Genomic DNA, 18018 nt, shown 5'->3' with positions numbered 1-18018 from the left:
GTGTTGCGGCTTGTTTTCTGTAGGGTTGTGCTAATTTCGTGGTCTCACTTTATATTATGTGGCCTTAACTACTATGTACTTACATTTAAATTATTTGTTACAATGCACTTATTGTGTACATGTTTTTACATTGTACTTATATTAGAAAAATATACATATAAATACATCATAATACATTTCTGTAATTACATTTATAAGTACACTTTTGACCTATCCCTTACATTTAAACCCACCCTTATTCCTACCCATAACAACAGACCTGTCCCTAACCTTACCCCTATCCCACCTCAATAGCAGCAAAAGTGTTTTGCAATTCAATATGAACACAATAAGTACATTGTACTTATTTTTTACATAGTAGTTAAGGCCACTTGATATAAAGTGGGACCAATTTGGTTGTGTTGCGGCTTGTTTCCATTGACCAACATCTGACCATTATGCAAAGCAATTAAAAGACTTGTAGCCTAAAACTCAGAAAAATAGTTTTATTGCTACAGAGACCTTAGAAATGAAATACTGTACATACTAAAAGATATCACCAACCACATTAATTAGTACCGTTTTTGAATGAAGTCTCTTAAGCAAACTAAAGCTATGTTTATTAAATAAAAAATATAGTAGAAATAGTAATACAATGTAATGTAATAATAATGTGAATAATATTACAATTTCAAATAACTTTTTCTCGTTTAATATTTTTCAAATGTAATGTATTCCTCTGATGATGGCAAAGCTGAATTTCAGAAGCCATTACTCTTTATTGTCACATGATCTTAAAAAAAAAATCATTCTAAGATGCTGATTTTAATGCACTTTTTTTATTATTATTATTACCAATTACAAAAACTGTTCTTTCGATATTCTTGTCAAAAATATTTGTAAAGACTTCAGAAGCTCTGTCTTTCTCGACCATCAGCAGAAAGATTCATTCTTACCTTTCACCCAGATAATCTCCGATGGCGGTCTTGTTGAGGCCCTCACCCTTGTAGAGAAATTGAGCAATATCTTCACAAGTGTTCTTCAGCAGTTCATTCTCTATGAGGAACTGAATACCCTGAGAAAAACACATCACTCAGCATAAAGAAATTCCAAAGCAGCCCTACATGCATTCAGTGTAATTCTACAGTTTCCTGTTGGCAAAAAAAAAAAAAAAAACTGTATACAGTATATGAGTTTGGATTCTGGTAAATATATGGAAATTTGCGATTGCACAATGCTTAACATGTGCTTATGAGAATATGTGCACCCACACAAGTTCAAAAGGTTTAAAATGCTAAATGGCAATGCATTTGATGTAATGGGGGACCATTTTCTTTACCAATCCATATCTTCTTTACCAATCCATATCATCCAAAAATAGATGCTTTTTGTATTACACTCCAGTGCTACTGTAGTTTACCTTTTTGGGATCCATGTTAAATTTCTTGCGTCCCATAGCCACCTGTTTACTCCGCTGCATGTTTATTCTGTAAACACAGAGAGATGAAGGCTTTATTAATGCTGGGTAAGTTTCTGACAGATGCAATATCAAGCTAAAACTCAGGGAATTCAGTCGTAAAACACCTACGCCTGTCAGGCCCTCATAATGACATCATTAATAACCACTCCAAATGCACTTTTGGATGGTGGGGTGACATGTTAAAAGCCACAGCCTGTAAAAGGGGCCACACACTACTGTACAGTACCTTCCATTGTGGCCACATGACATCACTCAAGGTGGAGGAGGAACAGAGCACGACAAAAGAATTTCATGAAAGGAAGGTTAACGGCATGGAACACTTTCGGAAAATGGATTTCTTCCATCCAAATGGCCCTCATGTGAATCAAAGTGGGCATTCCTGTGAAGTGTTCAGTGGTCCCAAGGGGATCATGCATCATGTATAATAAATGGGCCTGATTCAGTCTGATGTATATTCTTTGATGTGGTTCTGTTTGGTTTGGGAATATGGGTCACTGCAGTCATGCAGTATCAGGGGCCATTCACACAGAAGAAGCTTTCGCACTAAAAAACGCAAGACGCAGGCAGTGAAATTAAGTTTTAAATTATTTTGAAATTGTAAACATATGCTAGACAAATGGAAAACAATGGAAAAGCAGTGCAGTGGATTACATAAACGTGTTCTGCATGAACAGCCCCTCAGACTGCATTAACACAGTATTAAACATCCTGTTTAAAAGGATTCCTTTGAAATGATTCCTTTATAAAATGTAAAGTAAATAGACCAAACTGTGATGATACATACTGCATGATGTTAATACACATTCCTGCACAATCCTAAACACATCTCAGCCAATTTACACAAATTACACCCTCTCTTACCAAAACAGGTGGATATAATTCACCAGCCTCCCCTCCCGCAGGGGGCACTGTCATTAAATATTCAAAAAGGGAACGGGAAAGACTGAGTGTGTGTGTTTGTGTAACTCCTCTGTAGTTGCTTATGAGTAAATGGAGATTGTGCATGTGTGTGCAAATATGGCAGAATCAGATAGCGAACACCGAGTTGAAGGCGGACAAATTTGATTGGACTGTGGTAAAGAATGAAAAATAGACTCACACATCTTACCTTTCTTGAGTGGAGCCAAGACTTTCGATCTCATTCGTCACCTTTGCTATCTCATCCTTGAGCCGCTATAAAAAAAAAAAAAGAAAGAAAGAGAGAGAGAAAAGGAAAACAAGGCTGAGTTAATCGAAAGGAGAAATGAAGGTGGAGCTGTCCCTTTCAAAGTCAGCCTGCCACGGGGAGTGATGGAGAGCTGTGAATCTAATAAAATGAACACACAGAGGATCATAAATATCTAACATGATTATCAAGAATATGAGACATTCAATCATGGTGCAGTGTGGCACCTGCATTAGATATCAAGATGAAGTAGCATTTGTAAGGGGGAAGGGAAAGGGGGACAGAGGTGAAAAATGAGGAGTAATAAAGAGATCAAGAGGGTAAATGAGAATGAGCATGTTGAGAGTGTGTGTATGTGTGTGTGTGTGTGTGAGCGCATGAAAAAAATAAAATACATTCCAAATGATTCCAGAAATGCCTTTATCTTAACAATGACAGGTTACTTTCACAGAAGCGGAGTAGAAGTGGAATTTCATAAACTATTACGTGTGTGTGTGTGTGTGTGTGTGTGTGTGTGTGTGTGTGTGTGTGTGTGTGTGTGTGTGTGTGTGTGTGTATGAATCCCAAGTAGCAGTGTGATATGGCCGTATATCAGCATGGCTGTAATTCGGCTGTAGACCTGAGGCCGCTGATGCCCTGGAGCTCACAACTTTATTAACAAACCACATATATGAACTCTTCAAACTACATTCTGTGACACAAAAACAGTATTATTTATAAAATTATAATGGATTTGGATGTCCACAATGACACTCACTGTGAGAAACACTGCAAGCGTGTGATATAACGGATGGAGTTCTGTTATCACTAGAATATGACATGAAATAGGACCAGAAATTCTACTATAACTCTAATTCTATAACTTATATAGAAGTTCTATTGCTTGCAATTTGTTTCTATAGGATTTGTTTACATTATTTAATAAATAATAATAAAAATATTGTCAATTGTTTAACTGAAAAATATATGGACACCTGTCAGTGTTATAATTGAGTTTAATATTTAAATTAATATGTATCTACTTAGAAAAAAACAACAACAACATTTCATTAAACATTCCTTTTTGTGATATTAAAATTTGTTTTGAGAATCGTGATTTTTGCTGGTGTCAACCAAAGACATTTTGCTATCTTGTCACAGAAAGAGTGTATAAGTAAGTAAGGTACGATCCACATGTGAGTGTGTTCTGTTTGCGTGTAGTCAGTGTGTGTGCCATAACACTCTCAGCAATCCATCTTCCTGAAGCAGCCCAGGGACAGATCAATAAGACTCATATTACCAATCCACCATGGATACACACACACCCACACGCACACATCTTTGCCCTTTTGATGCATTCTGCATTAACCCCACATCCCTCTCAAGCTATAGTGTCTGGAAAGGTCAAATAAGTAGCCTTTTAACATCTAACCTTCCTCAGCTATACATTTTCGGAGTGTGTGAATGACCCTGAAACCTCATGACAGGAGTGCAGCTGGAACAACTGACCCAGACAAGTGCTTTTGGTCCTCTATGAAGAAATGTGTTAAAGAAATCAATGAGTTCTAGAGAGGACAATCCAAGAGGTCTGAAGAGAACAAGAATCTGGGAATGAAGAGACCACACAGTTAATAAGGTACACTTCTTAGGACTTAAATATAACCAGTTTGAGTCTAAAATCGTCTCTAGAAGGCATGGAAAGTCACTACAAATAGTCCAGTGAATCAGACTGGAAGTTCTTCTCTCCTCACGGCTGCGGGCACAAAGATGGAATAAAGTGGTCACGATAATGATGTTCTATCTGACTGTTGCTATGCGACAGCTGCCATATAAAGGTAACATGTAAACAAACACTACAAGTTTCCAGCCCACACTTTTCCATTCGTTTTATCCTTATGCAGTGCATTTAATGTATTTTTTTATTTGTCTCTTGGCAACAGCCAGAATGTTCCAGCTGGACCAGGAAGGAACCGGGACTGTCCAGCAGGGCTCTATGGAGACAGAGAGGTTGAGCTTGGCAGTTCAGTCACTTTAATCAGGCACTTCATCTCCATTAGACAAATATTACATGAGCAATTTACTAATCGTCCTGCTGGTATCGAGGAGGAGATCTGGAACCATTTGGTTAATCACTACGTTTTATTTAGTACATGACATTTATACCCACCATCACTTCCCATTTTTTAGACACAAAGTTATACACACCCATTCGTTAGTAAAATATTTTGGCCAATGCTTCTATTAGCTCTATAAAAAATAAAAATAAAATAAAAATGCAATATAGACTAGTATCTGTGAATATTAAGAAACAAAAGTACAATTTAAATAATAATTCTGCATGTTTTGGGTCTCGCAATATGCGAGTACATAAACATAATCTCTAGAACTGCTCTGAGCCACTTCATGAGCATTTTACCATTTCTTTTACAAAAAGAAACCTAAAGATCTTAACAGCAACCTGGCAAAATAAATGTTTGGTTTAACTTGTAGAAACTGTGACAGAAATATTACTTAATGTAATGATAGTTACTACTTAGAATAAAATTATTTTTGAAATTGTATTAAAATGTATTATTAAAATTTTAATTAATTTTTTAATTTTAATATTTCAATAAAAATTACCAGAAAATAAATTTATCCGAATTTTTTTAGCAGAAAAAAATCTAACTACACAACACAGTTTTTCTGGAAATAAATAATAAAAAACACATATATATATATTTTTATTATTATTATTATTATTATTATTATTATTATTATTATTATAATATCAATTAATTAAATATGCTTCTGATTATTAATATTTGATGAAACCATTAAAAAATTAATGAAACAGAATATAAAAAAACACTGAATTTGAATTCAAAAATTTTACTGTTTGATATTGTACATTTCTTGGTTTAAATTAATTACATGTTTTTTGATTAATATAATTAATTTTAACCATTAAAACAGATTCTAGAAAAATTTAAGCTGGAAAAAAAGCTAAAATAAAATATAATGGATTTCATAGGGCCCTATATTAGGAAAAAAATAATAATAATAATTCTTTAAGTAAATGCAAATGTCATGAATAGATGAACTGAAAAGCACAAAATGTTTCAAACCACTACTTTTATCCTTTTCCTCAGCAATCAATTTTTCTCCAAACTTTAAATGTCAGACCACCTAAAAATCCAGAGTCGTGCTATCGCACACACAGCATCGATCAGCTTGGGCTAACCCTAACTGGACTGACAGAGATGACGGTATCATCGATAACCACGCAAGGCCATCAGGGGCTGCGTCACGTAGCGCCGGATACAAAAGACAGAGCCAGATTGGATCTGCCGAATGTCTGAACACACTGCCGGTTCAGTGAGCACAAACAAAAACCATTTAGCTCAGACAGCCGATCATCGATTTTCAAAATAACTGCTTATTGTAATGAAAATCAGAAGCACTCTGGGAAATGACAGATGTTTACTTCTACATGAGAGCTAAAGTTCTGTCTAGTCTCTTTCACTTGAGAGGACTAATAATACAGCAGAGCTGACCTAAATCAGATCAGACCATGACTAGGGAGAGAAAATGTGTATACTGATCAAAAAAGCACTATTACGCTGCTGAACACAAATTTCTCCAAATGTCCTCAACAGCATATTAAAGTTTGTTTAGGTATCAAAAGTGTAAAATTTCATTTGTTTTCAGCAATAAAACCTTGCTATGTAACCCATTGTGAATGCTGTACAGCCCCACTGTACAGTCATGTGTCTTCAGGTCAGAGAGATCAGTTTTCTCTGATCATGAGCCATCACAAGCTCCACTCATGTGAAGGAGAGACTGGGGTCTTATAATGCTCCAGTTAACTCCAAATTCCAAATTCTTCTACTGTTTGTCGCCACACTTATAGAGAGTAAGGCAAAAAGAAATCCTCTACTACAGGCTTATCATGACACTCCCAGGAATCTTACTCAGCCAGACAGACATTTTTCAACAACTAAATAAAAAAATCCATAAAGCTGAGCTTTTACTGACTGTTATTGTTATGGTACCTCAAATGATTTGCACAGATTACAACGTTATAGCGAGCTTTAAAGAATAATAATTAAAATACAATTAAGTTTTAAACTACTTCTGATAAAAATTTTGACATGCACTAAAAGATTACTTTTTAATTTTTTAGTTTTGTTTTTAAAAGAAATGAATAAATTTAGTCAGCAAGGATGCAATAAATTGATCAGAAAGGAGAGTTACAGTATAATGTTACAAAAGGTTTCTACTTCAAATAAATGCCATTCTTTAGATTTTTCTATTCATCAAGAAATCATACAAATGTTAATATATATAATATTAAGCAGCATAACTGTTTTCAACATTGATAATAATAAGAAATGCTTCTAAATCAGCATATCAGAATGACTGAAGGATCAGGTGACATTGGAGACTGGAGTAATAGCTGCTCAAAATTCAGGAATAAATTACAAGTAATACGTTTTTAATAAATTGCAAAATATATTACAATAGAAAACATACATTTTAAACTGTAATAACTTTAATACATTTATTTTTGATGTGTACAAAAAAAAAAAAAAGAAGATTTCAATATCAAGAATGCGACTGGATTACAAATTTCTATATTAAAAATACAATCAATAGAGAACAAATTCCTAACTTAAAAAATATATTAAAACCTAATTTCAAAAATGACAACTACCTAAATACATAAATGTCTAATTTAGTGAGAGTAAAGATGACTATTCTAATAGAGAGGGGAATCCTCTGCTGTTCAAGGGAAATCAAGAAATAGATGGAGACTGCAATGAAACTGGAGGATGAATGCCAAAGATATGCCACAAAACTTCATTTGGAAGTTTACAAGATTGATTAAGTCGTTTAAGAGACGAAAGGGACAGTGTTTGGCAGGAGGGTCATTAATGGTTGACATTCCAGTTGCGTAATAGAATCAGCATAATTGAATTTGCTGGACTTGGCTTGCACCATCTGTTCCCCCTTCAAGAGCCAGCTGTTACAGTCTATACCCCAGGGTGGGACATCCCATCAATCCTGTACACTAAAACTGTACAGCCGGGGTCATGGAAGCCCCTCCCATGATCCAATTCCTATTCTCTACAGGTCCACCTCACTCCAGCTGCCGTGACCAGGGCCAAGAGAAGGGGGATAGAAGGGCATAACGTTGATTTGGTGATATTAATTAGCATTATAAGACATCCATCAGTTCAAAGAGCAAACACACTAAAACTAGCAACACTGGCTATGGATTCAAATGATTTTTGGGGAAGAAAGGTTTTGAAGATATTACCTGTATGTCCTCCAGCAGCTCCAGTTTTCGTCTCCTAATGTTCTCCAGCTCCTGCTTCTCCTCTGGCGTCAGGTCGTCCGGTACTTTGTTTGGAAACAAACAAAAGCAGACAATGAGCGATCAGATGTACAAACACAGATAGGCAAACGTGGCCAAGCTGCGGCCTCTTGACCCAAACGTTTTTGTACATTTCTAAGAGGTTGCATGGACAATCAAAAGATTTTCAGAGGAAACAGAACGGATGTAAAATGAGGGGGATGTGCAACAGAATGAAGGGAGATTGTGGACAGGAGAAACTGCCTGAGGCAAAGCACTGCCTTTGAGACACAAACCAAGTCAGCAATCAATAGCTTGAAAAACACAGCAGTGTTGTTGTTTATATGGGCCTCTGGTCCAGAACATCAGGAAGTTCTCAGAGCAAAGCGGATAGTTGTTCTTTTCATTAAACGCTTTTCCTTTAAGCCAAAAGCCATTTCGAAGAATTTGCAGTGTCCAATTACTCAGGAAAACATCACACAAACTAGCTCAAACATTTTCCGTTGTTATTTGCCAAATGGGTTAGGAGAAAAACAAAACTGAAACGATTATCTCACAAAATACAGACTCTCAAACCAATAATTAATATTTTATTTACATTAATATATTATTTCATGTATCACATATAATACAATATTTACACTACAGGTCACAAGTTTGGAATAATTCATATTATTTCATGTTTTTGCTCTCAAAGGTTGCATTTAATTGATTGAAATACAATATAAACAGTAATATAATTGCAAAAGTAATTTCTTTCTGGGAATATGACACTGAAGATTGAAATAATGATGCTGAAAATTCAACTTTACTATCACAGGCATGCATTACATTTTACAATATAATAAAATAGAAAACGGTTCTTTTAAATTGTAATAATTTTACAATATTACTGCATTTTTAATCAAGTAAATAGAGGCTTCTTTTAAAAACTAAATCTAATGAACTGAAACATGTCGGTACAAGATAGTAATGTATTGGTTTCCAATAAATAAACACACACACAAAAAAATGCAACACTACCATAACATGAACCAGATATCAATATAATATATATCAATGTCCCTGCTGATCCACAACCTTGGCAAACCAGCCCGAGTCGATCAGAGAAAGCATTAAGCTCAGCAGATCTGATGTGCTCTGGAGAGCCCTGATGTTGGAATTTGCAGAACACAAATAATTTATACAAACCTTGCATCCACAAACCCAAAGATTTCTCTGAAGTAATTCCGTTTAAGTGCTTTGTTCAAGAGCACTAAAGTCAGTTCAGTTGGCTGAGGGCCAGCATCCCCACCATACTGCTTGGTCTAGCTTTTCGATCTTTGTGTGTTACATTAATAATTTAATACAGCATATATGAACTTAAGAGTTTTTAAACAGAGCATTTCTCAAAAGTGAAGACTCGCTTTGATACTTGCAAATAAAAACACCTGAAGAATTTTCTGTATTAAAAATAGAAAATAAGAAATGCTTGTAACTTTACTGATTAAAAAAAAGATACAAAAAAAAATACTATAGTGACTACTTTAAAATATGCTACCATAATATATGGTGAAAATTAGAAATGTCGATTACGTGTTTAACATGGTTATTAATTTTGTTGTAGTAAGCATTTATAATCGGTATCCAAATAATTATTCAAATTAAATTATAACTATTTTTTATTTATTTAAAATTATTATATTACAGAAGATTATGTTAAATCATTATTATTACTACTACTTACTGTAACAACATGACAGATGTCTGTTATCAGTTATGTCTGAAAAATGATTGGCAGTGGAGATTAATGTTTATTTTTTTTGTCATTTTGAGACAGAGGTCATTTGTCTTGATCCAGCCGTCTCTTTAATGGATTGGGGGTCTAAAAACAACACTGGGGCATTTGAGGACATCAGACCTTTAAAAAAAAAAAAAAAAAACGGCCACATTCCCTTTATTCTTAAAAACTTGTTAAAAGTATGACAAGATAAAGGCATTTAAACTTAACCCTGATCTAACCTAGTCACATGATCAGCTGACTGTTAATACAAATAAAAACAAAGGCACTCGGTCATATGATATGACGACCCTCACCTTTCATGTGACCTCATTAAATCCCTTCCTGGTGGCCTGTATGGCAGCCTGACCCTGAAGGGGACCTACAGAGACCCTACTAGAGGCCCATAGACTAACGGATTCCTTGTTCCATTTACACCTTCTCAAACAGATCACAAACCATCATGCTCCGACATTAGCTCATGAACATCACTTTCATGATAAAGACAAAGCCTACAGCCTGCCCACATGATCGTCCTCACTAATCACATGGATAACCATGTTTCTGAGCGACTGCTTGTCACTGTGGCAACGCACTGCATGCGTTTTCCTGCTGAACTCCAGCTGGGATGTTTGACAGGCAGTCTGTGAGCTGAAATCCAGTCCAAAAAGCAGCCCATCCCCCCTGATTTTGCAGAAATTGGTATTGCAACCTGCAGCGGAAATCCATTAGTCTCGCCTGAAGCTGGAGTTAACAAGCAGGACACATGTTCCTGGAGCCCATAACAAACAGGAAGAAAAGGTCACTCAGGTAGGAGTGAGTTCAGGTGGCTATAAATGTACATCCATCGCTGAGGATCATTTCAGAGGAACTGGGATAATATGTCATAGTCACAAACATTATGGAGTTTGAACAAAAAACCAACTGCACTACAAGCTAAATTTGCATTACAAGCATTTTTCCACAAATACAGGGCAGGCATCACTTGTTTGGATATGGATTTACATGTATGGAAACGGCAGCTTAGAGCACAGCTGGAGGATATCTTACAGTCTTAAAGAGACAGCTCACTCAGAAATCTTCTGTTGGAAGACACAAGGGTGAGGGAATTATTTAAAAGTTTATACTGTTGTGAAGAAAGGCATTTCTTTCAAATATTTTTTTTTGTAACATCATCTAAATGCCCTTTAATTTGATGCATCCATACTGAATAAAAGTATTAAATTCTTGTAAAAAAAAAAAAAAAAAAAAAAAACCTGACCCCAAATTACATATATTGCATTACATTTATATTATCCACCATATTATAATTGGGCCTCAGGGCCAAAGACAACTCCTATCTGCACAGGAAAAGGTTAACTGTGATTTTCTAGCTGGAATTCAACATGTTGAATCATATGAAAAGAATTTAATGAAGGATTCTTGGTATTTAAGGCATCCAAACCCAGGCAAACTGAACAGACAACACTCGACAGCACAATTTAATCACCAACCAAACACAAAATATAATTTCTAAATCATAGATGCTCAAATTGCGTCACTCAGGGGCCACTTTTAGAAAATGAGGGGTAAATAAAAAACTAAAAATGACCAAGTTAATGACACTTCATTTTCATTTGGGATTTAAATGCACAGTAACCAATGACAACAGCAATATTAGACCAGGCCTATCTCATGTTTTCAATCACCTCATTTATTAAAACATGTAAAAGTGCTAGCCATCTTAGAGGAACCCTTGGCATTTGCTTTATAGCAGCATGATTAATCGTTAAAAGATCGCAATCTCAATTTATACACCCATGCGATCACATTTTTGAATGACAACGATTCGCCCATTCAGATATTTCCCATGTTTGGCTAAGAAACAGCTTCACAAAAAATCTTTTCAACTACACAGTATTATTTCTGGCTTACAGTCATTCATATTATCATAGGAAAACTTTTATGAAAGTTTATAGTTCATATATAAACATTGATGTCTATGGTAGCAATCGAAACGGAGTCCTCTTTTGAAAGTAACACTTTAAATAACGTGTGTCATTCATTCAAGAGATGTGTTCCATCTGTTGTTCATTTGTGTGTGTGTTTGTGTGTGTGTATATATGTGTGTATATATATATGTGTATACATATACACACACACACACAATTTCTCTATTTGAGACAAAAAAAAAAGTGATTCTCATTTTATCCAGAATCATGCAGCTCTAAGTAGAATGTGCACAGTACAGTATTTGGATATTTTGCACTACGATTATTGAAAAGAAATATGAAAATGAACTTCAAAACGATTTCTCAATTACTCCCTTTTTTACACCAGTTTACACCCTTTCTGCAATGTGGCATGCTGTGACAAAACTGGAGTGCAACCATTATAATCAACAAATCTGTTTACACTGCATTACAATCAGCACAGTTGCTTGCAGAGTAGATAGCATTATTAACGGGAGCTTTCAAATAAGTCGCCACAATATATAGTCAAATAAAGTGTGGCCAGAGGGCCAGCGATAAACACGGATAAACTCTCAGCAGGTTGACGTTTGAGTATCGTCATACATATACATGACACTACAAATGGTACCCATTGGAGGCCCATTATGCATCTGCACACATCCAGGCAGTTAGGAGCCTAATGCTTCCTCATGCGCTTGCCATTGAAAACACAACACAAACACAGCGTTTATGCTAAAGCTGCATTAGCATTTCATTAGCACATTCCTAATGCATCATTAGAAGCCAAAGTCCTGGTTTAATATTCATGTGTGCTGAGAGAACAAGCTAAGATGGAGTCAATTAAAAGACTCAAGGTAAGGCTTTTGAGAACAAAATGTAAAAAAATAAAAATAAAGACAGACTTCATCTCTTTAAAAAGCAAATATCAAATTCCTTTTTTTTATATATATACCAATAGGCTTTAGTTAGACTCACATTCTATAATTTGCAACTTACAAGTCGTTGATGTTGGTATTTGGGGTGGGATATTGTCATGCAAGGGAGTATCTGACTGGTCAAAAATCTACAAGGATGAGTGATTAATATGTTTGATCAACTAACCAAGAACAGAAAGACATCATTACAGTACATGTGCAATTTTATGTTGACTTTTAGGAGAATAAGCATTAATGACTAGACATAAACTAAATTCTGATTTCATAGGGTCTTTAGCCTCAATCTCAAGATGAATAACGCTGTCAAAAAGAGCAAAATCATTTGATGAATGTAAATTAAGAGTGAGAATAAAAGCAAGCTATTCAAATATCACACCAGTTGCCAGTAGCCGGTTTGATACAAACATGTTTATTCATGAACTCAATACTGCAGCTTCAATTCTGGCTTGAGATGTCCAAATTCATAAGCTGAAGCTGGGTATCCCTGATTCCATGTTGGGCCGTTTTTTATCCAAGCTGGAATCCTCTCAACCCCGTGAAAGCTACCATTAATTTCCAAGTCAAATGTTGGTCCGAACTCGCAGGCAGGTGCCACTGCCGCAGAGACACGCGTCTTCCTTTGACATTGATCTGAGCATATAAATCTTCAGGGAGAAGCCGTTCTAAATTTATGTCGAAGAGTTCGCAAGCCACGTGGCTGCAGTTTTATGGGAGGTGGGGTGTCTCTTGTGGGCTTTTATGTTTTGGGTATTGCCTCAGACCTCTGTTCAGCATTACAGCTTAATTGAAGGGTACTATGAAATGGCTTCTTCTTCATTTATGGCATTTAAGTCTTGGTTTGTTGTGCCTTATGGTGTTGTGTATGGCAACATACTGTATGACTACTGGTTAGAGAGAAGGTTGTGAACAGACATAAAAGAGAACACACACATATGTATTATCTTTTTTTTTTTTTTATAAAAAGGTTGTCTTTGCAACTAACTAAAATAAGAATATTTGTTAGTAACTGAAGTACTCAAATGAAAAAAAAAGGTGCATGATAGAAGTCAAAGGCTAGTAGGCTAATTACAGTGTTAAAAGATGGATTCTTAGTGGAATCACTGTATCATCACAGCCTCTAAGTGCCAGATACATTTCTAAAACAAGATATCAAACTAGGGCAAGCACTTCTGGATAATGTGATCCAGCTCTGGCTCAATGTCACTAGCGGTGGCACCTCTTGGCACATTCACAGCAGTGCATCACCCTGCAGATCTCTCCCAGCACAGCCATGTGACTGTCAGAGCAGGCCGTAATCACGCGAACCACTGCTCATGTGCACGTAGCCACCAAATGACTACACTGCAAAGTATATGCTACTTTTTAATACCATTATGTATGGAAAAACAGGAAGAAGAAAGTTATAAATGAAACTTTCTACATTCAAACAAACCAATTATACAACAACATTTGCCCATTTTATCTCATTTTATTTTAAGAATTCTGCTACAACCAACCCAAGGCATGAGCTAAGACACCATGGGTAACATACTGTCTCTGCTGACCAGGTCAATTCAACACACTCACTAAATACCAGACGTGTCACCCCTGCAAACACACACCGCAGGGGCAGAGGAATGTTCCATCATTAATCAAGACACTGGCTACATGCTGTCAGTTGGACATTGTAAAGGACCAAAGAAAATATGTGGAACACAGAGGTTGTTTTCCAAAGAAAAAAGCTAGCCAAACATCTCTTATTAACCATGTCTGCTCCGAATTATCCTGAATCCAGGAGAACCCCAGTTTTGGTTTCAAACTTAGTGAGCAGAAAGCCTGTCAAGAAATCACACAATCCCATTATCCACTGCAACAAAATTGAAATTTTAAAAAGTTGACTAAAAAACATGATTCTAAAAGTAGTATTAATCTAAATCTATTAATCTATAAATCAGGTTTTATGAGAGCCCAGATTGCTCTGATAGTGGCCTTCAGCTCTTCTGCATTGTTGGGTCTGACATATCACATCTTCCTCTTCACAATACCCCATAGATTTTCTATGGGGTTAAGATCAGGCGAGTTTGCTGGCCAATTAAGAACAGGGATACCATGGTCCTAAAACCAGGTACTGGTAGCTTTGGCACTGTGTGCAGGTGCCAAGTCCTGTTGGAAAATGAAACCTGCATCTCCATAAAATTGGTCAGCAGCAGGAAGCATGAAGTGCTCTAAAACATCCTGGTATACACTGCACAGTGGACCAACACCAGCAGATGACATGGCAACCCAAACCATCACTGACTGTGGAAACTTCACACTGGACCTCAAACAACGTGGATTGTGTGCCTCTCCTCTCTTCCTTTAGACTCTGGGACCCTGATTTCCAAAGGAAATGCAAAATTTACTTTCATCAGAGAACATAACTTTGGACCGTTCAGCAGCAGCCCAGTCCTTTTTGAAGCGAGACGCTTCTGATGCTGTCTGTTGTTCAAGAGTGGCTTGACACAAGGAATGCGACAGCTGAAATCTATGTCTTGCATATGTCTGTGTGTAGTGGTTCTTGAAGCACTGACTCCAGCTGCAGTCCACTCTTTGAGAATCTCCCCCACATGGTTTAATGGGTTTTGTTTCACAATCCTCTACAGTGTGTGGTTATCCTTATTTCTTGTACACTTTTTTTCTACCACATCTTTTCCTTCCCTTCTCCTCTCTATTAATGTGCTTGGACACAGAGCTCTGTGAACAGGCAGCCTCTTTTGCAATGACCTTTTGTGTCTTGCCCTCCTTGTGTAAGGTGTCAATGGTTGTCTTTTGGACAACTGTCAAGTCAGCAGTGTTCCCAATGATTGTGTAGCCTACAGAACTAGACTGAGAGACCATTTAAAGGCCTTTGCAGGTGTTTTGATTTAATTAGCTGATTAGAGTGTGGCACCAGGTGTCTTCAATATTAAACCTTTTCACAATATTCAAATTTTCTGAGATACTGAATTTGGGATTTTCCTTAGTTGTCAGTTATAATCATCAAGATTAAAAGAAATAAACATTTGAAATATATCAGTCTGTGTGTAATGAATGAATATAATATACAAGTTTCAGTTTTTGAATGGAATTGGTGAAATAAATCAAATAAATAACTTTTTGATGATATTCTAATTATATGACCAGCAGCACCTATAAATCTCTGTTATAAACGGCGCTGACATATGTCAGGAATCCAGAAGTGGTGACGCTAACTGTAACTATGGTGTTCTGATAGAAACAGTACAATACATTGTATCATTCATTTCAGATTTTGTACAACTTTTTGAGAGAGAAATTCAAGCACTTTTTTAATGACTTTCAAGCATTTCACACAACTATTTCCAGCACTTTAAAGCTCTATGATGATCCAGTTTGAATGTTATTTTTAATAGGATGAACAAAATATAGCCTACTTTGTGATAAACAAACACTTATGTAAAATAATTAATCAAATCACAATTATAACCAGTAGACAGCAGCAGAGGAGCATTTATTGGCATATAAGTCATTTATTTCTACCTTTTCTCTATATTTTGACATTATAAAATCACTATTATAAAATATCAAATCATCAAGAAATCAGATTTTGTCCGAATTTTACACTTTTTGTGTGTATAAAGTAAGAAAAGTCAAACTTTTCTTCAATTTGCTACTAAATCACACAATCACTGAAGTTGGTCAGTTCCATATGCTCGAAAAATAACGGTACATTTAATAAGAGGGAAAGATATATATTTTCTGTATATAAAAAGTACATTTTGCACCTGTTACGGTTGTTAAAAGTAAATGTTGTATGCATCTTAACTCAAGCTTATTGCTTTACTGTCCTGTATAAACAAACAAAAGAAATATAAACAAATGAATGTGAAATATTATTAATAACTGCACTTATTAATGAAAAACAATAGTAATTTTATGATTAAATGACCTAAATGATCTTTATTTTGAATACGTCACATACCAACCCAGCAGCGCTACCAAATCTGCCCCTGAAGCCACCATCGCTAGAACTTAGGGGCGCTAGTGCCACTGCCCCCAAATGATAGTCTGGAGCTTTGTGTCTCGACCGTGGTAGGACCCTTTCTGTATCAAGGGTCTGAGAGCTCTCAAATTTCATCAAAAAAAATATTAATTTGTGTTCCCAAGATGAAAGAATGTCTTATGGGTTTGGCTTTGTTGAATAAACATGAGCACTGCATGTTTAAAAATCAATAACCGGCACGGGATGTTTTTATATCACTGTATTTCAGAAGGAAACAGAAACATTTTCGATGTCATTTTCATTTCATCTTGCCTGTAATGCCTGATAAAGCAGCATTTGTGAACAGAGCGCTGCTTTGTGTACAGCATTACCGGAGAAACCTCTACCTCTTCCGCTATAAAAGCGCCTCCTGCTGGCAGAAAGTTAATTTGCAGGACAAGAATTGGAAACCATTGGTTTAAGGCCTTAGAAGGCAGCTTAGTATGTTATGCCACAGAACCAATATATACCACAAAAGCACAACTATCAAGTATCTTGGTTCAAACATCAGTTAATACAAGAACACCCACCACTTGCTCATTCTAAGTACTGTCTCTGTAAAAACACTGATAAGAAAGACAGCTGAAGAACACAAGCCACAGATCAGAATAACAGCGTATCAACTCATCCCAGAAGCTCATACAAAGCCTCCATCTAAACAGGCTACAAGTCCTGTGGCTGCCACGAGTTTCCTGATGACACACTGACTCTCAATCTATGATGACTATTGAACTAGTGAGGAGAAAAGCCATCCACAGGCCTGCGACAGAAACTGCCATTGGTTTGTTCAAGTGTGCATTCGATTTATAAGATGTGGCACATGCACTGCTACATTTAAGAAATTAGTCAAATTATGAATGTCGACAAATGACTGAAAATGCCCAAAAATATAAATAGCAATGTACCTGTGAGAAGTAATCCTGTAGTGCTGAATGACAGTTCTAAGCCTTCACAATTCCAGCTTCCCAGTACTTTTTTTTTTTTAATCCATTAAGCTGAATAAATGCACCTTCATGTGTTATTGTCACCCAGAAATACCAGCAGAAGCCTAACTCACAAGATCTTCCAGTGATCTCCAGCGCTCCATGTGTGAGTGGAAGTGATGCTACTGGAAGATGAGCTGGCCAGTTTGAGATCTTGATTGTTCTGCTCTCGGCACAAACTCTGCTGTTTCTGAAAATGACCCCCTCCTCTCCTCCTCATGTTCTTTCTCTTTATCGCTCTCTGTAACCCTCTCCTCTTGTCTCCTCCCCCAGCACACACACTCATTTCAGCACACTCAAGAGCTCCACACTGTGGCTGTACAGAATTTTGCCCCATGTGTTATTTCAATGTACTCTATATTTAAGAAGTTGGATTAAGTTATATATATACATATATATTTAAAGAAATTAACACTTCTATTCAGCAAGG

General features: G+C 36.2%; 1 protein-coding gene across 5 annotated transcripts in view; it reads right to left on the bottom strand.

The window, feature by feature from the left end:
* LOC127968966 (cytohesin-1) overlaps positions 1-18018 on the bottom strand; it is a 57342-nt gene that overhangs the window by 9323 nt on the left and 30001 nt on the right. For 3 of the 5 annotated variants that reach the window (XM_052570473.1, XM_052570470.1, XM_052570471.1), the window contains exons 2-5: positions 7906-7988; positions 2568-2632; positions 1400-1466; positions 936-1054 (exon numbers count right to left, since the gene is read on the bottom strand). In XM_052570473.1, the coding sequence (XP_052426433.1) occupies positions 936-1054; positions 1400-1466; positions 2568-2632; positions 7906-7988 (334 nt within the window). The other 2 variants (XM_052570475.1, XM_052570474.1) reach the window with 2 other exon arrangements.

Source organism: Carassius gibelio, chromosome B12 (assembly GCF_023724105.1).
Source record: "Carassius gibelio isolate Cgi1373 ecotype wild population from Czech Republic chromosome B12, carGib1.2-hapl.c, whole genome shotgun sequence".
In the NCBI taxonomy this organism is placed as follows: Eukaryota; Metazoa; Chordata; class Actinopteri; order Cypriniformes; family Cyprinidae; genus Carassius; species Carassius gibelio.
The sequence above is the reverse complement of the archived record's forward strand: the minus strand, read 5'-3'. Positions and strand labels throughout refer to the sequence as shown.